Source organism: Vipera ursinii (genome assembly GCF_947247035.1).
Source record: "Vipera ursinii genome assembly, chromosome: 2".
NCBI lineage: Eukaryota > Metazoa > Chordata > Lepidosauria > Squamata > Viperidae > Vipera > Vipera ursinii.
The window spans coordinates 187,683,966-187,709,408 of record NC_139513.1 but is presented as its reverse complement, the minus strand read 5'-3'; the positions used below and the strand labels follow the sequence as shown (position 1 = coordinate 187,709,408).

The following is a 25,443-nucleotide window of genomic DNA, read 5'->3' as shown; positions in this document are numbered from 1 at the left end:
AACCTGTTTCTATTTAAACACAGAGAAACCAGGCTTGATTAGACATCGTGGTTTTAATATTCAATTTTTGCTTCATCCTTCCTCCCAGTCACTGGTTCAAGCAAGCCATTACTTTCCTTCCCCTCATAAGTAGGAAGGCTCTATCATGTTATTCAAAACTGGAGTAGTTACAAAAAACAAAAGATACCTGGTTGAAAGCCTAAAAGAAGCAACAATAGCGCTTTGCCCAGCAGAATGGTTTCCTGCCACAATAAGATAAGAGATAAGATAATCTTTATTGTCATTTTTTACTATGAGAACACTGGCCCACATTAAAAATGAAATTCTGTTGCCTGCTCTCAAAAGAAAATATGTATCTACCCATACACAACAGACATATATACATACTATATACATATACATATGTATGTATATACCCGCATACATGCATATCCACATAAATATTAATCACTGTCCATTTTGAATACATAGTGGAAAGAGGAAAATTGAGAGTTCATCAGGTTGACGCTTTATGGATCAAAACTGTGGCTGAATTTGGATGTTCTGCTTCAGATATCATGAAGCCTCCTCCCAGAAGATAACAAGGAAAATAGGTCATGAAGAGGATGTGTAATGTCCCAGACATTCCTGTGGACCTTGCTCAAACATCGCTTATATGCTATGTCCTGGATAGAAGGAAGTGAATTACCAATAATCTTTTGTGGTATCCTCACCACTCTCTGCACCGCCTTCCTGTCTGAAGCAATGGTACTTCCAAACCAGACAGTAATGCAATATGACAGGATGGTCTTGATCATCCCTCTGTAGAAAGTGGTAAGGACAGAGGAAGGAAGATGTGCTTTCATACTATGTTGACAAATGAACAGATAAATGGACACAAAATACACTGAATAAGAATGGAGTTGTTAGCAATTTATTTTAATTTTCTGTGGAAAGGAGGGGAGAAAATTTGTTAGTCCAGGAGTTGTGGCATTTGAGAGAGCAAGATGCCTTGTGAAACTGACTTTTAGAACTCCTCTACTGTCATCCTAAGGGAAAACTATTTGTTAGCACTGTGTTGAATCATACAGTTTGAGGCATATTAGTGGTGAATTCCAGTTTATCTCAGTGACATTATTTACAGTCTGCATCAAATGCCAGCACTAACTTATAGAAATAGATTCCTTTGCTCGCCAGTCGCAAAAAGTTAGATCAATGTCTAAGGAGTATGGTCCCTTGATAAGTTTCATCTGTTTTTTTTATTGAAAAGTTTTACAGTACATTTTATTTATAAAAAAACAAAACAAAACCCCTCCCAACCCCCTCCCCTCTTCCCAACCCTCCCCAACACCTCCCTCCCTCCCCCTCCCCCCTCCCCGACTTCCCAGAGCTAAATACAAGGTATAAAAGTAGAAACAATCATAATCTACCATATGCAAACAACAATAGACTATTAAATCTATCGCACTTTAACTCTTATAAAATGACTACAAGCAATATAAATATCACATCAGTACTTATTCAAATGCTAAATGAAACTTTTTAGTCCCATATTTATTCTGGATGTAATCAATCCATTTTTTCCACTCCACAATATATCTCTGTTGCGAATGGTCTTTCAAATACGCTGAAATCTTTGCCATTTCCGCCAAGTTGGAAAGTTTTAAAGTCCATTCTTCTATAGTCGGCAGTTCTTCCTTCTTCCAATATTGCCCTACTAAAAGTCTACTTAAATTCAACATCAACTTAGTGTCCACAACAGTAGTGTCTGTAATAATACCCAGTAAAAACAATTGCGGACAAAACTTTATCCTTTTCTTAAATATCTTCTGCATGTTCCACCAAATTTTAATCCAAAATGCTTTAATCTTCTTACAGGTCCACCATATATGAAAATACGTTGTATCTTCACCACCACACCTCCAACATTTAGGCTGGCAGTTCGGATACATACTTGAAAATTTTTTAGGATCTAAATGCCACCTATAAAACATTTTATAAAAATTCTCTCTTAAATTTTGAGCTTGCGTAAATTTTACATTTCTCACCCAAATCTTTTCCCAAGTATCCATGACTTCTTGAAAATTCTGAGCCCACTTTATCATACAGTCTTTAACAAGTTCTGTCTCTGAATCAATTTCTATCAGCGCAAGATATATCCGTTTGATATGTGCTTGACCTTGATTTCTAATTTGCTTTACCAAATTTTCATCAGTCATTGAGAAACCAATTTTCTGATCTTCTTTCCACTTGGCCTGTAATTGCCCATACTGAAACCAAGTTTGAACAATCTTTCCTTCTCGTAAAAAATTATACGGCTTCAAATGCCATACATTCCTTTCCAAACTTAAAATTTCCTTATATGTAGTCACATCATGTTTAAACCCAACACTTATATTTTCTATTGCGTGTTTCGGTATTACCCATAAAGGTATCTTATAATTTAGCTTATGTCTATACTTTTTCCAAACTCGCAACAGAGCATGTCTTAAAATATGCACCTTGAACACATTATCCACCTTATCATACAATAGGTATGCATGCCAACCGAATAGCAAATCATGACAGGTTTCATCTGTTTTATATCTTACAATTTTATGGTCTAACTGGGTAATGATAAACCTTATTGGAATTAATTTCTAAATTTATTTTTATTTATTATATCCCATATTATTCATATAAGGGACGCGGTGGCTCAGTGGGTTAGGACGCTGAGCTTGTCGATCAGAAGGTCGGCAGTTTGGCGGGTCGAATCCCGAGTGCCGCGTAACAGAGTGAGCACCTGTTACTCGTCCCAGCTTCTGCCAACCTAGCAGTTCGAAAGCACGTAAAAATGCAAGTAGAAAAATAGGGACCACTACAGTGGGAAGGTAACAGCGTTCCGTGCGCCTTTGGCGTCTAGTCATGCCGGCCACATGACCACGGAGACGTCCTTGGACAAGCGCTGGCTCTTCGGCTTTGAAACGGAGATGAGCACCGGCCCCTAGAGTCGGAAACGACTAGCACGCATGTGCGGGGGAACCTTTACCTTTACTTTACCTTATTATTCATATATGTGTGATTATCATCAACATTTCTAGTAAGTCACATCTAGGTCCCCTTTATAGAATGTTTGCATAAAGTGGAAAAATAACATAATTTGTAGTTTTGATTAGAAAAAATGGGATAATAGAAAAGAGTGTGCTTTCTTTTGTGATTATAAAGCAAGAGATAATTTAGTAATTGTGCTTATATTTGCTGGAAAGGCAATACAAAGTTTTATCTTTCTATTTCTTTTTGTTCTTTCTTTTTGCACTTGTATTTTTCTTTTCTAGTTTTTCTTTTTATTTGCTTGTGATGGTTTTTATGTTCTTTGTAATAATTTTAATAAAAAATATTTTAAAAACTATTTCTAGTAAAAGTCAACAAGAATTGTTTCTTACAATCTAATCTTAGATTGATGTTCCACTTCTCTCTATTTTGGACATATCTTGTTGTTTTGATCTTTAGTTTATATAATGGTGTGGTCTGTTTCAGCAAATATCCAATGTTTCCTTTACTTCATTGTTCCTTTGCAAAAAGGATAAATAAAACTATTATTGATAAAACTATGATATTTTGTCCCTTAAAAGAGAGTAGCTATGCTTGTATCAGTTTTTGCTATTGTTGCTATTGTTATTAATCCTATATTTTGTATGTGTGAATTATATTTTATTCCACTATACCACATCACTCTATATTTCTAACTTCTGTAATTCTATGCAAAAAAACTGAATTTGGAAGGAAGGCTTCAAGGAGATGAACAATTCACATTGATCCTTAAGCAGACTGAATTGCTAAAAAACCAATCAGACTAATGGTTGTAAAATCTAAAGAAAAATACAGTATTTTGTAAATAAATTATGAACACATCATGAAATGGGCATATTGAATACTTGCATTGCAGATTATCAAAGATTTTCAGCTGCTGATAATGTTATCACTGTTAGTTATGGCTGATATTATCCTGCTGTTCATATGGATCTCCTTGGACCCAGTCCAGTGTCTCCAAAATCTTAATGCAGATGTGAAGGTAAGACAGAAAGATTCAAATTAGAGGATTGAATAGCAAATAATAAATATTAGTCTTTTTGTTTGGATCATGATGGGAAATGTACAAATTGCCCTGTTACTATAAAAAATGGGATATTTCTGTTCCCCATGTGTCTGAGAAGCTTCTATGAACATAAGTTATTCATGGATAATTTTTGAGTTAAAAGTTGACAAGGCAAACTAGAGATTATCTGTAAGACATGTACACATACACACAGTAAAGAATATACCATTTTATTTATTCTATGTATTAGCTAACATCAGGCTTGTATTCTGCTTAAACTCTTTAGTACCCTTTGGTGTCCAGTTTCTAAAATCATCACATTTCGTTACAACTTGCAATATTAGAATAGCCAAAATAAGACTGTTTCCCAGGATTTAATTTTTATAGTAAATTCCAAAAGTTTAGACTAAAAATATCCCAAATTTATTTGGAGCCTTAATCCATTTATAACTTTCCTAGACCAAAAAAGTATGTAGATTTTTGTTGTTTATTTTAAACGCTTTTAAGTTCGCAAGCTTAATTTTAATTAATTTTTTTGGTTCAGAGTTGAAGGTAAATTTACCTGATGAAGACTTTTCAAACTTGTCATTCCAAAGGTTTCTGATAGCTTTAAGACAATTAATAGGCAATTCCAAAATTGATTAGAAAGTAAGGTTTGAACTTAAACTTGCCTTTAAAAAGCTCCACTGCGATTGTCAGAAAGATTACTGGTCTTATCATCTCCTGGTGCTCAAACGTGTGGAAAACCTCACAAGGAACAGCTGTCTAGAGCACATGTGGGCAGTCTTTATTGGAAGGTTCCAAGAAACTTGTCTACTCACCAGTCTTTGCCATAGTTGTCTGCTCTGCCCTTGCAGAACCTTCCTCAGTTTGCTACATCACCCTGGAAGCCCCATTCAAAGAAATATAAGTTCATCGGAATTCAGTTTTAAGCAGTATAAAAGGCACTGAGATTTTAAAAAGGCCTATAGATCATTACTAATCTCAGGGGGAAAAACATTTGAAATAGTACAGGGAAAAGGGACGCAGTGGCTCAGTGGGTTAGGATGCTGAGCTTGTTGATCAGAAGGTCGGCAGTTTGGCGGGTTGAATCCCGAGTGCTGCATAACAGAGTGAGCGCCTGTTACTCGTCCCAGCTTCTGCCAACCTAGCAGTTCGAAAGCACGTAAAAAATGCAAGTAGAAAAATAGGGACCACTACGGTGGGAAGGTAACAGCGTTCCGTGCGCCTTTGGCATCTAGTCATGCCGGCCACATGACTACGGAGACGTCCTCGGACAAGCGCTGGCTCTTCGGCTTTGAAACAGAGATGAGCACCGGCCCCTAGAGTTGGAAATGACTAGCACGCACGTGCGGGGGAACCTTTACCTTTACCTTACAGATCTGCTTTTTGCATAACTACAGAGAGGTGAGGGATATGAATCCTTTGGATCAATTATCCCCGATTACAAAATACCCTTCCCCAGAACAATTACAAAACTAGTTGACCAGCAGACTCCGCATTTGCCAGGAAGCGAACATTTTAAAGTTACATTGTCCCATCAAATGCTCAAGGAGAAAGTTCACAGCTAGGCTTTCTTTTAATGATGATGGGTCTCTGCGTTCTTAAACTTGGGATTGTGAAGAAATTCAATTGTTAGGACTGAATGTTGTTATATGTATAGTAAACTGAATGCCTTTGCACATGTCAAGAATAAATTAATTTTTAATTATGAAATGTAGTTTCTCCCAGTTGTAAACCAAGATTTGCAGAACATTTGAGCTGTGAGAAAAATAATTTGAATGTTAAGCTTAAATTTTAGAATCTGTGAAGCAGTTCTATAAGAAAATGCCCTGTTTAAAATTTCTGGATCTTAATGTTTATATTGATTTTTCTGTCATTACTGAGTTCATGGAGAATATCTATAAGGTCACTAAGAGTTAAACCTGGCTTGGTAGTACACAATCACTATTGCATAATCCCAAGGAATCCCCTCCAACTGCAAGAACAAATTGTGCTGTGCACTATTTGAACCAAGCTCAAAAAACTCAGTAGCAGCCTTGTGATCTTGCTTGATGAGACTAGTTGCATTCTTGAATGTAGTGAGGAAGAACCCAAGGAACACACTTAGACACCTGTTTCTGGGCTAAGAATTGGTAAATCACAAAAGCTATTTTTGAGGATTTCCAGTGGCAAACAGAAAGCCAAAAAACAAAACAAAAAAACAACAACGTTTTGAGCACAGTAAAATCCAATGAAGGATTTTAACAACATTATATAACTATTAAAGATAATTGGCCTAGAAAAGGTACAATACTTCTTCCTTAGAATGCTTCATTTTGAAATGAAAGGTGCAGTACTTAGTTTTGTTTTTCTCTGGCTGAACATTTAATAACAAATTACAGAAATCACTATCATATAATGAGGCAAGTAAATGATAAGGAGTATGAATGAAAAATAGTGTTTGTGGATCTAAAAGAATGGGAGAGAATATAATAAATCTCAATGTAGGTAGTCTGGTCTTAAGGAGTGAGATTGAATACATGTAGGAAAGAGTAGGTTTAGTTTTAATTATGAATGAAAGGGCTAAACGTATGCTTGAAATAATAAATTGGTGTCATCTAGGTTCTTGTGAGTATTAGACAGAAGGAATCTATTGGTTGGTCATAGTTGTATTGCTGTACTCCAATGAATGATAATGAAAGAATCAAAAAGTACTCAGAAGATACGAATGAATGATACAACAAAACTAGATAATACAAAAATAAAGTCATTAGGCCATTTGTAGACCCAAGAATAAATGAGAATTGTGACTGGCAAAACTTAGAAAAAGGGCTTTTGGTTTTGAATACATGATTTAAACAAAAATCTCATGCATACATTTGGGCAAGGAATGAGGTGGAAAGTATTGGTTCCCCCCCCCTTAAAATAGTGTTGGACTAGCAGCTTCTTTACCTAGCTCTGGAGATATTTTCATTTTATTCAGCTTCTGTTATTGTTTTCTCATTCCTGACCTGCAACTTAAAAGCATCTGACACTATGGGTAGGAAAAAGAAACAAAGAACCAGCTTCTGGACATTTGAAACCAGTCAAAGCAACAAAATAACCTGGAATTAAGGAGAAACTTCCTAACAGTGAGAGCAATTAACCAGTGGAACAGCTTGTCTTCAGACGTTGTGTGTGCTTCATCACTGGAGGTTTTTAAGAAGAGACTGGACAGCCACTTGTCTGAAATGATACAGGGTCTCCTGCTTGAGTGTGTGTGTGTGGGGAGAGAATCTCAAGAAAATCTTTGATGTCTTTAGAGGATACTCTCAAGAAAAATACAAGCAAACTATTCCCAACCCTTTAATTAATAAGCAGCCAGTAAACACCAAATGTTGTGTTCTCTTAAGCTCATATAATAAAAGGAACCTCATATATCAATATAAACATTTATTTATTTATTAAATTTCTACACCACCCATCTCACCTAAACAAATTTACACTACAATAAAATTAAGTTCTGCCTTTTTGTAATAATGGTATAACTAAGAAGATGAATATCCAAAGACTTTGTCCTTTTTTTCTAAGCCAAGTATTTCATAGCCATTGACCTTTGTTTATATTAAACTGAACTATAATTGGCAAATGATTCAGATGGTTTTTTTTAGAAATCTAACATTACCATCATCATCCGTCGTTTAAAAATGAGGATCTTTCTGAAGATTTTTGAAATTATCCCCGTTTGGGTCCTTAAGATCAAAATGCGAGAACCTTTTTAAATAACATTAGATCAGCTCATACACTTCAAGATGCCTTCTCTACTTTGGACAGTTGTCAGATTTCTTCTGCCTTATCTCTGACCTTGACAGCAGGAAGTATAGATAAATGTTTCACTAACACAAAGAAAATATTGCTTGGTCCTTTTGAAAAGGAACCAGTTATCTCTTACAGCATGATGACTTAACTAATATAATGTTCTGATATACAACCTCTGAAGTTCATTATTAACATATTTGCATCTTGTGAGCTTTTGTCTTAGGCAGAAACCCTAGACTAGAACTGTCTGCAAGTTATGGTAGATCTGGTGATAACTTTCAAACATTACAAATTCAGTAACTGTCCCACTCAGGAATCAGCTATTTGACCTTAAAACAGGTTACAAAACCAAATAAAAAGAATCAAAATTTTATGTGCTACATACACATAAATAGGAATGACTTTTTCAAGCTACAAAGGATAGAAATGCCACCCCTTTTCTGGAAAATAATTTCAAGCACTTCAATCAACTTGATAGCTCAGCCAGAAACTAAATTCTATAACATGCTATGCAAGTTCTCTCCTACTAACCCTCTGCCTCAACATATGCTCAGTAGCTCAGTATTTAGTACACATATCAATCTTTTATTCACAAAATATCTTTAATATTTATATTTCTTAGTATCATATGTCTGCATATATAGTGTTATGGTATTAATACTACATTTGTTTTTATAGATTTTACTCATTTCTAAGATTTTAGAAATACTTTGCTTTTTAATCAGTTTTGTAACAACTGACAGTAATTTTACAAAATGTTGATCAGTGACTGGAATAAAGTTGCCTCAATTGATTTTTTATGATTTAAAAATGAATGAATGACAGAAAGAGCATGTTGTGTATAGAAAAGGAATACCGGTAAAAGATCTTTCATATTCAGCAGAATGAATGGAAGACTGATGAAAGAGGATGTGAAAGCTGCTTGGAAAAGAGTGAAAAGAATGTTACAACATGTTACAAAAGCCTGTAGTTTACATAGTTTACATAGACATGTAAAACTTGTGAAGTAGGGATTAGGTATTTTCAGATTAGACAGAACTGTTAGGTAAACATGAAGCAAGATCAGTTCAACAACAACTTTATTGATTAGCCCTTGGGCCATATCAAAGTACAAAGTTCCAGCAACAAACCGTCACCAAAACTAGATAAAAGCAATCCGAAATGGAATTTGATAAAATACAATTTAAAATGGAATTAAAATACAATTTAAGTTAAAATAGTAATAAAATACAAATTTAAAATATAGATAAAATATGGTAACATTATATTTCGGAGTCGCCCTTACAATCTACACCAATCAGTCCCACATATGCAGATCTTAACTGGATCATTTTGTTTAAATACTGTGCTACGTTGAATGTTATTTTCAAGTTCTGGCCGGACATAAGGTAAGTTATTTTGATATGGGGATCCCAATGGGTCATTCGTTTGGTATATAGACCAAGATACCTGTCTCTCACCCTCTTATACAAACAACAGTCAAATAGGATGTGAGCCAGGTCCTCTACCTCTGCTGCTCCGCAAATGCAGAGACGCTCATTATACGATATAGCATGAAATCTCCCATATCTGACCATTGTATCAAGCTGTTCGAATCTCGCTCTCGTAAATATCTCCCTAAGATGTTTTGGGAGTTGTAACTTCAAATAACTGTCCACTTGAAAAGTACATTTGTATTTACTTAGCCATTTCAAGTTACCCACCTTACTAAGGATAGCTATATCAATTTGTGCTTCTAATTCTTTGGGCATCTCTTTTTTTAGATTGTTCTCCTGTCACGCAAGAAACAGGAAGGCCACAGCTTCTTACAAAATTTGTTAGTTTGGTGATCCAGAAGATTTGTGATTGCAGTTTTATTTGCTCTAGTAGGCATAATTTGGGGAGTCTATCAGTCTCCATTTCATTAACTTTGCACCAGTAGTTATAAGCTCTAATTTTAGATAATGCCTGAATTGTATGAATTCCCAATTCAGCTCTAACTGCTGCAGCAAATGTTCTTGGATCTACACCCAAAATACATCTCAGATGCTGGGACTGTGTTTGTTCTAAAGCTGTGGTTGAATAAAGACCCCAAATTTCTGCACCATACAAGAGCATTGTTGTAACCTTAGCCTTATAAACTTTGAGTAGTGGAGCTAGGGACCCTGGGTAACTATGGTTCTTTAGTTTGAGCAATAAATTCAAACATGCTTTTGCTCTAAATGTACTTCGTTGATGATGGCAGGCCCAAGATCCAGTCTTGGAAAAAGTTACTCCCAAATATACAAAGGTATTAACCTGCTCAATTGGTTCACCATCTAATTGCCACTTATGTCTCTGATGGTTTCTTCCAAACGCCATTATTTTTGATTTGGATTTGCTAATAATTAGGGAGTTATCCTGGCAATAAGAGCTGAATCTTCTTAATAGCCTACATAATCCTACTTGTGAGTATGATAATAAAATCATATCATCAGCATAAAGCAAACTGTTACAGTAAGTATTTAGGATCATCGGCATGTGTACCATGGTATCCTTCAGTAACCCTGGCAAGTCATTGATGTATAAATTAAATAATAATGGGGCCAGGATACACCCTTGCCTTATCCCTTTATTTGTGTGAATCCTGTTAGTCAGGGCCCCATTAACCCCATACCGCACCCTCAAACAGGTACTTGTGTAAAGGGCTTTAATCAAAGCCAGAAGTCTGGGCTCTATTTTAAGAGATGTCAATTTACTCCATAGTACGTCTCTATTTACCATATCAAATGGTGCTGTAAGGTCTATAAAAGCAGCAAACAGGGGTCTCCTCTTATAGGCATATTTGGCAATTAGATGGTTCAAAACAAAGCAGTTATCAATAGTAGATCTGTTCTGTCTAAAACCTGCTTGTTCTTCTGTGAGGATGTTGTTTTCCTCTACCCAGATTTCAATTCTGTTCAAAAGGTACCTAGCATATATTTTTGCTACAATGTTAATCAGGCTGATGGGCCTATAATTACTAGGATCCTTTTTATTCCCTTTTTTATATATGGGGACAACTATTGCCATCTTCCACCCGTCTGGTATATGGCAGGTGTTATTTATGTGTGTAAAAAGACCTGCTAATACAGGGCCCCACCAGTTGGGAAATTTCTTAAATAATTCTGCTGGTAAAAAATCCTTGCCTGGGGCTTTATTGCTCTTTAAGCTGTTAATGATGGACTGTATCTCCTTTTCTGAGACTGGTGGCCAAGGGGGGAGAGTTCTAGGATTTACCAAATCACTGTTTAAAAATAATTTCTTTACCGGTTCGGTGGGGGCAAACAAGCACTGATAATAATTCTCCCAGTCTGCAGCAGAGATTGGTATGTCAAATGCAAATCTCCGTTCCTTCAGAATACCTGCTACAGAGTGCCAAAATAATACTGAATTATGACTTCTGGCAGCCAACTCAAGTTCTGACCAGATTGAAATGGCAAAACGTTTTCTTTAATGTTATAGGTTTTTTTTATATTCCCTTCTTGTGTGCAGCATCTTAGCTTGTATATGGGCAGTAGGATTCCTCTGGGCAAGCCTCATGGCTGCCTTCAATTTCTTTTTCTGTCGCTGGCAATCAGGATCAAACCAGCGAGGTCTACCCACTTGGGCTCTTTTTGTAGTAGATTTAGCTGTTAGGTGTTTCTTCAGTATGTTACAAAGATTGGAAAATGCATTGAAGGCTGACATCCAGTCAGTAGTAGATGACTGTATTGTTCTAGCCCACTTAGTAGCATTCTCTGTTTTAAGGCATTCTAATATTGCCTTAGTATCAACTTTGGCCCAAATTAACCTTTTATTTTGGGTCACCTCTACCTTTTTGGTGAGCCATCTGTCAGCCATGTTATATGGTCTTAAATCTGAGCGGCCTAAGATCAGTTCAATACTTAACAGGACAAGAATGACTAGGAGTCGATTGACTTGAAAGGGAAGCAGGAAAGACTAGAATTTCAGGACTTCTAGTTTGCTGCCGCAGCTGCTGCAAAACAAGCTCTGTCTTCCACGTCCGATTTCGCACCACTGGGGGACCCTGGAAAGGGTCGAAAGTCACCCTATAGGGGTGACAAGCAAGGAGGGGATCCCCGCTTGATTGCGGGAGAGTAGTAGCCCTTCCGCTCAATCCGGGGCAGCTCTCCAAACTGGCAGATGAAAGACTGGCCATAGAAATATTGCCCGTCACTAGGCTGCAGACAGCTGAAGTCAAACTTACCACCAGGCACCTATAAAGCAGTGCGGATAAAACTGGGTGAGATTTGAACCTCTCTTCAATCCTAACTATTTTTTCTACCTGTATAAGCTGCCCAAAGTATTCCTCCCCCCCGTGGAGAGAGGGAAGGGAAATATTATCCCACCCTCGATAAACAGCGGCGACTGACTATCCAGGGGAGTTTAAAACGCTGAAAGAATAACCTGATTTTAACTGGATTTCTATCTTTTTAAAATTTGAGGACTAAAATATATTTTATTCTTATTGAAGATTTGGGTTTTTACTTACAAAAAAGTAAAATTGGAAAAAGGATTATAAAAATTTTGGACTTGAATTTTTAAAAAACACACGGTATGAGTGACATCTTGTGGCTAAACCTGATTTTACAACTTGTTATTGTCTAATTTTACAACTTGTTATTGAAGCCCAGACTATAGATAAGGCTTTTGCAACCTTGGCAGATATCAGCTGTGAGAAGTTCAGCTGTGTTCTATACTCAGTGACAAAAATATTTTCATTCTCTTGATTGTAAAGCTTTTAATTTAACACACCACTAAGAGAACATGGATGAAGATCAGGAACAGATTCTCTCTGTGTTGAAAGCAATTTATGAAACTATTCTTACAGCTTCTGATGAAATAAGATATTACAGAAAAGAACAAGATGTCAGCCTAGATATTCGAACCCAAACTTTGATTACAACCAAAGAATCAACTATTCAGGATATAATAGAAGAAGTGGATCAATCAAATACTATGACAGAAGATTCAACTGATCAACAAAACCAGAAAACCCAGAAAAGGGACTGACAACACTGAAAATGGAAAAGACTTTCTATATAAACCAGAAGAAACCTGAGGATTAAGAAGAACAGACTGAAGGGAAAATAAACATTTCAGGACAACTATGTCGAGATGGAATATTAGAAGATTTGTTAGCCCTCCCAAAAATTGGCAACTGGACGGCCTTTTTTATCTCAAATAATATATATAATAGCAGAGGGATATCTATTTGATGACTTAAAAGCACAGATATCGAAGGCGAGTTGACAAAGAAAGCTAGAATAAGGCTGAAGAAAATTGGGGTTTTGACATTAGTGAGGATTAAAATAGAATATGTAAAAGTAAGATATATAAGCTAAAAATCTATTGAAAAATGTAATAAACATGTTTTTACTTAGCTAATATAATAACTGTACTAGCTTAAATATGAGATAGTAGACATTAAGAGAGAAAGAGAGAAAGTATTTGATGTTGAAACAAGGGAAATTTTGGTTACTAAATTTAAGACATTTGGAAATTAGTAGAAAATACTATATTATTAATTAGATAATGTAAGATGGTGAGAAATAGAATATATTCAAATAGATAAGACGTGTATCCTATTAGACTTTGTGATGAATTGTGATAAAGGGAACTTTGGTTACTTAAAACTTGGAAATTATAAATATTAAATAAATTTAAATATTAACGGAAAACTAAAAATTGGGGAAAACTAATTAGGACATTGATTGTCTATAAAGACTGAATGTTAAAATAACCAGTTCCTTCTTTGCAACTGAGTTTTTCACAGGTGGTAGCTGTCAGTCAGAGTAGTTTTTTTTCTAGAGTCTGGGCTTCAAGCCAAGTCTCTTTTACGCAATAGCAAGTTGTAATACCATACATCACCACAAGATGTCACTGATGCCATTTAAAGTTTTTTAAGTCCAAAGTTTTTATGATACGTCTTCTAGCGTCTGTGCTGCGGCGATGGCAAACCGGAAGTCCTCCTTCCCAAGTTTTTAATTTCTTTCTTTAAAAACAATATCTTAGAATTAAATTCTATGATAAGAATATGGAAATAAAGTGTTAATGATTTTGAACATTTTGCAAACTAAGAGATTCTTAGCTATTTATTTTAATCTTCGGCAGGTCACTGACAAAGGCTTCAGTTGCACACTGAGTTATGGATACGTCTGTAAATCGCTCTATTCTGAATTTTGGTTTATTCTTCTTCTGGGATTTAAGGTACATTCATTCCAGTATCTCACTGATAAAAGAAAGGCTTACAAGTTCATTGTCCGTTATACCTAGATATTTAAAGATTAGATTTATTTAATTTAGGGACAATCTTTTTGTATAAATATTCTTATATTCATTATGCTCAGTTGTGAAAGTTACTTCTGATTGATGAAGGTGTTGCTTCCTCAAGACGAGAAACACTTCTTATGCTTCGTTCCTTCTACTTCTATACGGACATTGAATTCAAAGCAACTTGTAGTATATCTTGAAACTTTATAAGACAAGCTTAAAATAATTGCTACCATCCAGCTTTTTCATCCAGCTACAACGTAAGTTATATAAAGGGCAGGGGAATAATAGGTCACCAAAGTAGCCCCCCCCCAAACTATAGCACCAAAATTTAGAGACAAAACTGTGTTTTGTTCACTAATATGGACTTGGTATTTACCAGCATCAACCAAAATCCAGGGCCTCCAGCAATCTGCCACCTGGCCCTTGAAATAGGTTCAGTGAGTAACTAGCATCCAGCTGAAAGTATCCTTTCCCTTGGAATGATCCATGTTTTTCTGGTAAAATAGCATTCATAATGCAAAAGCATTAAGTTATGGGACTGCAGTGTAATTTCCTTCCCAATCTGCCCTCTACTACCCAAAGTACCCAGGTTCCATCATCAAATTGGAGAGTTATTTCAGATATCATGGTTGTTGGAAAGTATCCTTTTGCTTTTGCATTAAGAATGCTATTTTATCAGAAAAACATGGGTCATGGGAAAGGCTACCTTCAGTTGGCTGCTAGTTACTTGCTGAACCTATTACAAAGTTTTATCAGTTTATAATATAGGATACAGTCGAAATACAAAGTAAATAGTGGAAAAGATGGGGAAGGGAAAAGGGAGTAGAAAAGTGAGGTAAGGGAGGAAAAAAAGGGGGAAACATTGACTTCCGACTTTCTTTCGTGCAATAGAGTATCAACTTCGAACCTCAACTTTTTACTTTTACAAAATAATATAAGCTAGCCATTTCAATAACATCAAATCTATTCAATTGGTAAAGCCCACAATCAAAATTTCATTTTTCCCCATCACAAGCACAAAATTTAGAAGTGGTTTCCATGTGGCAATAAAAGAACCTATTACAAGAGCCAGGTGGCCAGACTGCTGGAGGCCCTGGATTTTGGTTGATGCTAGTAAATGCCAAGTCCATATTAATGAACAATGGATCTGGCATGCATTACTGAAACCTGGTTCAGCAACTGCAGCAAAATCACCCTCTCTGAAATCTGCTGGCCCACATCGGAGTTTACATCTGCTTTGAATGCCAGGATAGGGGGAAAGGTTTGGTGGCATTCAGGAGTACTGATCATATGGTGGTGGGCTGTAAATACCTTTATGTGATATTGGGTAGTACAGACAAGCTAGGAATTCTACTCATGTATCACCTGGCTTCTGCAAAACAGTCGCTGTCTGGCTGTCCAAATCTCATGGCTGGGCTGGTGTTGGAGTCCTTCCAGCTTTTACTGCCAGGGGACTTCAGTTACCATGTTGTGGAACTTCTTTGCTAGGTTTCTAGGATAATCTAGAAATTCATGGCAGTCATAGGTTTGAACTAGTTTATCTTAGGCAGATGTGTTGGGCATGTAATGGCATTATTTCAGATCTAGTCTTTATTACAGCAGCTATTATGTGATTTGAAGATAGAGGACATTATGAAGAGTCCATTGCTGTATTCAAATCACTCCCTGGTTAGTCTGAGGCAAATGATTGCCTAGAATCCTTACTAGTTGGGAGGTTCTATTAAATCTCCAGACCCCTTAGGGTCCTGATAGGCATTTGGAGAGTTTTCCTGCTAATTGCAGACAGTTCTGTCAAGCACCTAGTTAACCCCTGTAACTGGGGTGCAAGATGAGAACGCTCCTTGGTGGCTTATCCCCTTCCACAAATATGGAGAGGATTCTTGGTTCAACAAGAAGCACTGGAAAATAAGAGGGATGGAGAAAGACTGGAACTTGACCAAACCTTTGTATGAATGCCTACCTGGAGGTGATAAAAGGCAGAGAAACACTCTTACGTCATCCTTCTAGTAACTTCTTTTTGGGGGGTCTGAGAGTTAGCAAGGTCTGCCTACAGGTTCTTATGAAAATTTGGTCAATATTTTGCCACAACAGGGATCAAATTTAGTCTAGGCTCTGTATGGGCAGTTTGTATGAACCTGGCAGAAGTAGAATCTTGCAAAGTGAACTGGAAGTCATTCCATGTGGCAATTTCAGTGAAGAGGATATGGTTCAGGGCAGCATCAGCTCCATCACACGTGAACTGGGTGCCTATCCCTCCTAATATTACCCAGGGATGATTACTAGAGTATGGCTGCTATTGTTCCATCATTGATTTTGAATCAAGTGAGCAGTAAGGATATTTTATTAAATTTTATCAATGTATGGATTAGATTAACAAAATGGAACTTTAGACTTAATTCATGTTTGAACCTACTAAAAAAAATTTCTGTGTTATTTTTCAGGGAATCCTACTGATGTATGGAATTTACCTTGCAGGTCTAACAGATAATCTCAGTTGCCCACCAGTTAATCAATCCCTGACACTCATAAGTGCAGTAGCCATTATTTTCCTCTTTATTGGAATTATGCTGGTGATTAATAGTTTTTTCTATTTGTGGCACAATTTGATATATGGATTAACTTCAGGAGGAATCTTTGTCTGTATGTCTTCAATAAATTGTTTGATCTTTATCCCACAGGTAAGAAAGCGATGAGCAGTATTGCAAATTACTTTTCCCCAGAGTTTTGCATATACATGGAATTCCTGATACATAAAATAAATATACAAATTAATTAAAAATGGTTAATCTCATTGGTAAGATAACTATAGTTTACTTGGCAAGAAAATGCAATTATATATCCTCAGCTCATAATAAATGTATTCTGCTTCGCATTCCAATAAGCAGGACTCTCATCATACTGGAACTTGCAAATACACTTTCTTAGCTGTGCTGTACAGATTCAAGGACTTATATGGTTGGGTGCCATACCACATAACCTATTTTAGTACTACATAGATAGTTGTAGAATTGTAGAATGGTAAGAAGAGGAATAATTAAAAACCCTCATAGCATACACCTTTTTGATTTTAATGTCAGGATTTCATTACAATAGTTTAAATCTAGTTCTTGTTCCTTTATATTACCATTTTTGGAGTATGATTTCTCCAAAGGTGAAGTATCTCTTTTAGCCTGAAAAAAAATGCAAATACAATTTAAATGAGCACATAAACTCACACACTTTGCCTCTTGTGAGCAACTGTCCTTGACTTGTAAGATAAGGATAGACAAAGCACAGAAAGAGAAAGAAATAATATGCCAGTTGAATTGGACTGTGTATTCATGAGCCAGTACTCTTCTGTTCAGTGCTTCCACACTGTAAAGGGAAATAAGGTTGAACCAATTTTGCAAAAGTAAAGTTCAGGTCAGCTCAAGATACCAACGGCAAAAATCTAGAGTTTTGCTAATAATAAAAAATCATTTAAAACCTGAAATCTGTCCTATTAAATCCAACAGTCATGATTATACTGCAAAGCAGTCTGTGCCTCCTTATAACATCAGAATTCCTTGAATGCTACTTGTGAGTAGTAGTCATTAACCTTTATAAAATGTGACATTACTTGCTTAAGAGCAACTAAATTGCATTGAGCTTTGGCAGAAAGAAGGTTCAATTCCAATTCACTGTCAGATAACCTAATGGAAACCATGGGCTATCCTCAGTTGATTTCAGTGTAGATATTCATGTATTTTAGTGTGGCCTATTTTATCTGAATATGTCTTAAATATTTGGCTTTATGTCCTGTATCTGTAAAATGCAATAAAGTTTGGGAGACAGGAGATTGTTTAATATGAGTGAATCCCACTGAATTTGAGGTTACAGTGAAATCTAGAATGAGTTTGTGAGCTCATTTTCTAGAAAGCAATTAAGGAATTTGTTTCCCAGTTTCAGCAGTATTTTGTTCATAATTTATGTTGTGGTCAAAATTTGATAAACAATTTTTATCCCTAACAGTATATAACTTTTAGTATTATTCAAACGATAGGTTATAATATTTACTCTAATAAATGTATTGTGGCTGCCCAGTAGAGAAGATTCTGGGCAGTTTACAGTATCAAACAAGTAAAAACAGCTAAAAATAACTATGCCTATAAACTAAGACTACAGAATAATGCAAAAAACAAAACAACAGAAAAATATCTCTCTTCACCCAGCCACATTCTGGGTGTCATGTTCCACCATCATGTTCAATAGAATATCAGAATATTTTTCTCCTTATGATCAGATTTTTGTATTTTAAATTAAAATATTAGATTTAACAAATTACTTATTAGAAAACCACCACTGTGAAATAGGAAAAAAAAGAGATTCCAGGACCTTGCAGATTATAAAAAGTTGGGCAATCTTTCTAGAGTAGGTGGATTGAAAATTGAAGCAGAGCTAAAGCAGCGTTTTAGGATTCTAAAGCAAAAATACTTCTAGGAGTGAGAGTTAGCTTAGAATTTTCTCATGCTGAGGAAGCAGATTTAAATAGTTTTAGGAGGCTGGGAGATATGGTGAGTGAGGCAAAGATGCAAAATGTGAGAGGCCACATTGTGAGAGTATACTGAGGCGAGGCATAGGGGTTATACTCTTAAAAATTTGTAGTAAAATTATTTCACAACAAGTTTGATGTGTTTTCACCTCAAAACACCTGGAGAGGCTTTGAGGGCCATCTTTGAATCTGGGATCACAGGTAGATCTTTTCTTTCCATAATTTGTGTGGTAATAACTGACAAATGATATAACACAGGTAATAAATAAGTAATATTAATCTTATCCCAAACTTAGGATAGCATGCCCGTATTCCACAGTGATTAAAAAACTTGTAAGAGTTTATTTCATATATGTGATTCAAACATTTTATATTGTACTGTGAATCGTTTTGATGCTATAGCTGCCAACTGACAAAGCTGCTCCATTGCTTTGTTGCCTTCTTTCTTTAAATAGTGAAAAGGCCTGCAATGAAAGACTTTGGCCCAGAAAGGTGTGTTCAAGAGACAGAGAGTGAGATGTGGACAAAGGAAATGAACTTTGCCTTCCAAATGAAATGTGTGCATGTGTACAAAGGAATGAGATCTTTATTATGAGAATAAAACAACCCAGCAGTTTCAAGACATGCCCCCCCCTATTTCTCCATAGCTTTCACTTTTTGTGTACTGTACTCTATCTTGATTCTTACTTCTGAAAATTCTATTTCAATGTTCAGCAGATCAGACAGTGGAAGACTTTTGAAAAACAAGAAGTTGATACCAGCAATGTGGCCAAATATTTTACAGGTTCCAACAAGAATTTCCATTCTACAATGTATAGTGATGAAGAGATATACCAGCTGCTCGGTGAAAAAAATACTATGATGCAGCAGCTTGCAGAGGTGGGAAATACTTAAATAAGTAAAAAGAATGAAAATACAATAGCTCCTCACTGTGCAACCATTCTCACATGCTGTATGAACATATTTAAAGTATCTCATAGAATAAAAACTGAGCTTCAGATAAAATGGGATAAAAACAAGAAAAAGGATTAAGTCTACCTCATCCTTAAACTACTGATTTAAAAGGTAAAGTTTTCCGTCAGTCGTGTCTGACTCTAGGGCATGGTGCTTATCTCCGTTTCTTGGCCAAGGGAGGCAGCGTTTGTCCAAAGACAATTGCTGTGGCCATGTGGCTAGCTAGCATGGCTATATGCCAAAGGTGTACGGAATGTTGTTAGCTTCTTACCAAAGTGGTACCTATTTATCTACTTGCATTTGCATTGTTTCGAACTGCTAGGTGGGCAGGAGCTGGAGTAAGTAACGGGAGTGATAAGTATGGCAAACGTAAGGGGAAAAACTACTATAGTCCATGGTTTGTTTTTCCCCCGTCAGACATTTTAGAATGGTAGGAAAAATGTACAGGTGACCAGAAATCTATATTATTAAAAAAATGCTATCTGGATGTCATAAATCATAAAAGTACATGCTCATTTGAAAGAGGATATAGATACAAATTGCTGAATAAGAAATTGTGCAAGAAGGCAGTTGCTGTGCACACCTATCTCTGCATGGAGATGGACTATTTTCATATTTCCCAATACCTATTAAGTGGAGGAAAAATTGAGAAGTTAGCCTTTTATAGGATCTTTCAATGAATACTGAAAAAAATAGTTCATTATCATTCCAGTAGTATGAGAGGAATTGAGCAAATACTCTATGTTTTTTGCTCCCAAGATGGAAATGGTTTAAATATAGCCACTTCTCTGGCAGATATGGCATATAACCAATTCACTGAAGATTTTATCAACTATCTTCACTTAGTAAACAAGATAGAATATCCTTGGAATAAAAGAAGTAGAAAGGTATTTTTTACAGCAACATTTCCAAGAATAGAACCCTAGGTTAAACAGATAGTTCTCCTGAGCAAGCAGAACCATTCTTAGAATATGCTTTGGCTGCATTTGGTTGAAACATGTCAGAAGAATACTTGAGTAATTTTTAGCGGGGAAAAATCCCCAAAGCCATGCAACCTGATCTTACATATGAGCTGTGTGATGTTCCTATCTTGTGTTTTCCTTTTTAAAAGTTTTTTAAAATACTAAAAAAAAATTGAGTCATTATCAATTGAGATTCAGGTCATAGTTGTTCCAAAGGTGCTTTTTCAAAAGGCAAGTGGACTTTTATTTTTCCTTGAAGATGATTTCGCTTCTCAACCAAGAAGCTTCTTCAGTTCCGATTCTGAACTGAAGGAGCCTCTTGGATGAGAAGCAAAACGTCTGCAAGGAAAAACAAAAGTCCAATTGCTTTTTGAAAAAGCACCTTTGGGACAATTGAGTACTGTAGGTAAATCTTTGCATGCTTATGTCACTTTAATCAAGCAAATCTAGTTGGCTTATGAAATAAATGAAGCACTTCATAAAGAGGAATCATAGCCTCGCATATTAAGTGGAGATTTCAGCATTTGCTTTGCCATTTAGTCTGAAGTAATAGAGTCCATTTTGTGGCATTTCAGATTAGGTCTAGATGAAAGGAATACTTTTTTCCAGTACATGCCAAATATTTGAAGACTGAGGTTAAAAGGCAAAATGGTGGTACCTTTTTACTCAACTGCTTTGAAATTCATCAAATTTGGTATGCAATGCATTTTGACGTGAACAATTTGTCCCAGTACTCATCATTTGTTTGGTATTCAGTGCATAAGCTAGAAGTTGTTGATATCATCTGCCTTTTGACTCACTATATTATAACATGGGGAAAAATCGCTCATCACTTTTGGTACTTATCCTGCCTCCCAGAACCAATTAAGAATGAGTACCAAGGTACCATTGTATCTTATAGTTGCATTTCATTAACAGTGCATACGTTAATGTTTTGTGTTTGGAAAGGCTTTTAATATAAGATTGATAAGCAATATTCTGCTTTTCTCCTCCTGTGTTTCTTATTTGTTAAGTGCTTTTATTATGTGTATCATTATTAGCCAACGTGATAATTTTTGTTGAAGTATGACATTTATTATTTATTCTAGCTCATTCATTTGCATAGCAGGCCTGTCTGTTTTTTTCAGACATTCCTTTTATGCAAACTTTGTGTTTTGGTGCATTTTAAGTCAAAATATTTATTATAGTTTATTTAAAACAGAAAGATACAGCAATTGCAAATCTTCAAGAACAAATGAACACCGTTAAGGAGAAGTTGATGAGACTGGTGGCTATAGAGCAAGACTCTCCAACCCCCGGGCCGTGGACCAGTACTGGGCCGTGGCATGCCACAACCGTTCCGCAAAAACAGGCAAAGCCCCATCTGCAGGATGCAGGCAGCACACAAAACCTTGCCCCCTCCGGTCTGTGGAAAAAACTCTCTCCACATAACCGATTCCTGGTGCCCAAAAGGTTGGGGACCTCTGCTATAGAGCATTACCACAGTGTTGCTGGTTCTCCATTTCTTTCTACATCCCATTTATTGCCTTCTCATTCTACAGATAATTTTTCTTCAGTGGCAACTGAAAATCTACCCTTTTCATTTAGCCAGGAGCTGAAACCATGGCAGAATTCTAAGCTCTCAAATTCACAATACTTAGCAGGATTACTTAGTAAAAAAAGGTCTATTGATGACCTAGAACATACAGATCAAGAGAGCATATCATTAGACATTACTGCTAAGTGCAAACTAGTGAATAAGAAGAATTCAGGTGCTAAGTATGATGAAGATCAATGGTTTTCCCAATCCAGCACTTTACTTACTAGGGAGAGGCTACATGAACACAATTTCAGCACGCTGAGCAAAGGAGCAAGGCAACGACATTTTTCAGCACTGAACCAAAAGCAAAGCCCAGAAGTAAGTTCTGCAGACAATAAAAAAATTCAAGAAATCTTGCAGGACCTGAGTGAGAATCATATTACTATAACGCAGCCGTTTTCCAGGGGACCCAAATACAATTATGAAAGGAGAATGATGTTGCAACCAAAGAAGATTCAAAAGAAAGTCCCCTTCAATTTTTCTAGTTCCACGGCTTCCAGTATTCAGTGTGATGTGAATAAATCAGCCAGCAGAATGCAAAGAATGAGCAGATTAATAGAATACCCTTCATCAGCACCAAGAGGCACCAAGGATGGAGATTCTTTGCATCAGCTTCCTCCTTTGCCATCACTGGTGCTTAAGAACCCACTGCAAACTAAGCCTGACAGTGGGTTTGAATCATTATATAATGAAGGCTATGGCTTGCTGCTAGACAATCATCTAGTAGAGAACTATGCATCCACATTGTATCCCACAAACACGAGGAATTTTCATTATCAGCAGAAAGATTTTCTGACAAGAGCTATTCCAGGTCTTTCTCCCTTCCAGCATTTTTACTTTGATTCTGGCAGCAGTTCTTCTGGGGAGGGAGCCTATTGCCACCAAACACAAGCTTGTGAAATTTGCCATTGCAGTCTCTCTTCTTCTAGTGACAGCTGCATGATTGACACAGATCCTGAATATAGTACATTAGATTATGCAAAACTTTATAGCAAAGCTAAACAAATTGTGAATTTCAATGAAGATTTGGAACCCACTTATGTATAAAAATTTGAGTTTGCTATACATTTCTGTTTTTTGGTAGTAAATGAGAATATCCTCAAAAGCATGGCTTCTCCTGTAAGTTGTTTGAGCCTGTAAAAATTAAGTTGCATAGAAACCTAGGTAATATATTTTCTATATAGAATAACACCAATTTCATTTGTGATTTGCTAGACCTCTTCCAAAAAGTTCAGTATCCATCACCCATTCATTACTTTTTTCTAATGCCTGTGCATAAGGAAGAAGCATGTTTGTGAGCAAACTAAAATTACTCTCAATGTGTTAATTACCAGAAACCCGCATGGTTTATCAAGAAGTCTTTCCTGACTAATTAGAGATAGGCATCAAGTGAACAGCCATAAGGAAAATTTCTGGATCTACTTTTCAGTCTTTTGATTAAAGATTTGGATGAAGAGGCAGAAGTAATTATTAAAGTTGCAGATAGAAAATTGAAAGGGAGAATACCATGGAAGACAGAAATATAATTCAAAATTACCAGATTCGAGAAATACACTGAAAGCAACAAAATGAAATTTAACAGAGGAAAGTGCAGTGTTCCTCACTTAGGAAACAAAAATCCAGGCACAGGTAGGGAATATCTAGTTTGGTTGTGAAAAGTGTCTTGAAGTAGTAACTTCTTGTAAGCTGAGGATGAGTCATCAATGTGATTTGGCTATATAAAATATAATTATAATCTGAAGTCTGTTTAGCACCATGGAAGGGTGACATAGAGATAGTGACATGGTCTCCTTTTTCTCTTTGCACATATATACCTGTGTGGAAGGGATTACTTGGCCAACTCAGACTATTTGTGTGTAATTATTTTTACTCAGCATACTTTCCAAATTGCATTAGTGAATTATAAATTCTCTTACCTTTTAGCTGTGTTGCTACTTGGAGCAATTGATGATAATAAGAGTTCTCTAATCTGACATCTGCAGAACAGAGGGAAAATAATGGTGTATCTACATATATTTTAGCGGAAGATTAGTCATCTGGGTTCCCAAGTTAATTGTGATACATAATCATACCATCCCTAGGTGTTCTCTGCTAGGAATCCTTTTTTTAAATACACCTTTTTATTAACTTTCCAGTGTTACAATTATATTTTTGAAAAACAATGTGGTGTCTGGGTTACAATAATTCCATTACATACAAATATGTATTAATACAAATCTCCAACTATTATAGCCAATATTTCCTCTTTTTTCCTTTAATACATACTGTCTCTTATCTAAATTAATATACTTCTTATTCCATCCTTCAGCTACTTAGTAGTTTTCTTACATTTATCAATGATTTTATATATCTTATTTATTTTGATATTCCATCTTTTGGACGATCAATAACCTTATAAATTTTCCCAGCTTTAATTTTGCATTAATTTTAATATTTACCATTTCCAAATTTTTGAGTGACCTCAAATCCCTTTGTCACAATTCCCAACATCTAATATTCCAGATACATATCTTATCTCACTTCCATATCAACAGATTAGTAATACAGTGTAATATTCTTATTTTCATTATAATTTCCAAATATTGTAGATTCAATAACCAAGATTTCTCCCATTTCAGCATTTAATACATCCTCTCTCTTCATGTCCACTTTCTCATATCGTCTTATCACTACATCCATACATATTAATTACGTTACATCACTCATACATATATCTTAATCACCTTTATCTATCCTTTATAAACAACTCAATATTTCAGTTTAACTATTGACATTCATACATCTAGGTTTTCATTAGCCAACATTTTTCTTTACCTTCACATCATAAAAATATCTCATATTCAAAATACAGGTCTTGTCTACTTAAATATATTCTATTTTAAACCTCCTAAATATGTTCACACTCCATTCTTCTTCAGTCTTATTCTGGCTTTTTTTCCTTTGCCAAGTCATCTTCGGCGTCCTTGCTTCAGGATCATCAAAGAATTCTTTTTTTTTATTGAAAAGTTTTAAAATACAGTTTTCCTTTAAAAAGCCCCCCTTCCCCCTCCCTCCTCCCTCCCTCCTCCCCCCTCGACTTCCCAGAGCTAAATACAAGGTATATATATATAAAAAAGCAATCATAAACAACCATATACTAACAACTATAAATTCTAAAATCCATCACTCTCTAGCCTATATAGGATAAAACAAACCTTAGCAATATTAAATATATATAAAAAACTAAAAGAGAAAAAGAGAAAAAAAAACGAAAGAAGACTTATTCGAATGCTACATAAAACTTCTTAACCCTATACTTGTTCTGGATAAACTCAATCCATTTTCTCCA

General features: G+C 35.8%; 1 protein-coding gene across 1 annotated transcript in view; it reads left to right on the top strand.

Annotated features, from left to right (window-relative positions):
* GPR156 (G protein-coupled receptor 156) overlaps positions 1-23,162 on the top strand; it is a gene marked incomplete at both ends in the record, with an annotated part of 33,924 nt that extends 10,762 nt beyond the window's left edge. Inside the window, 6 exons of the mRNA XM_083353466.1 lie at positions 3,905-4,051; positions 13,949-14,044; positions 16,552-16,788; positions 19,335-19,499; positions 21,738-21,887; positions 22,944-23,162. Of these exons, the coding sequence (XP_083209592.1) occupies positions 3,905-4,051; positions 13,949-14,044; positions 16,552-16,788; positions 19,335-19,499; positions 21,738-21,887; positions 22,944-23,162 (1,014 nt within the window). The remainder of the gene's footprint in view (positions 1-3,904; positions 4,052-13,948; positions 14,045-16,551; positions 16,789-19,334; positions 19,500-21,737; positions 21,888-22,943) is intronic.
* Between the last annotated feature and the right edge of the window lie 2,281 nt (positions 23,163-25,443).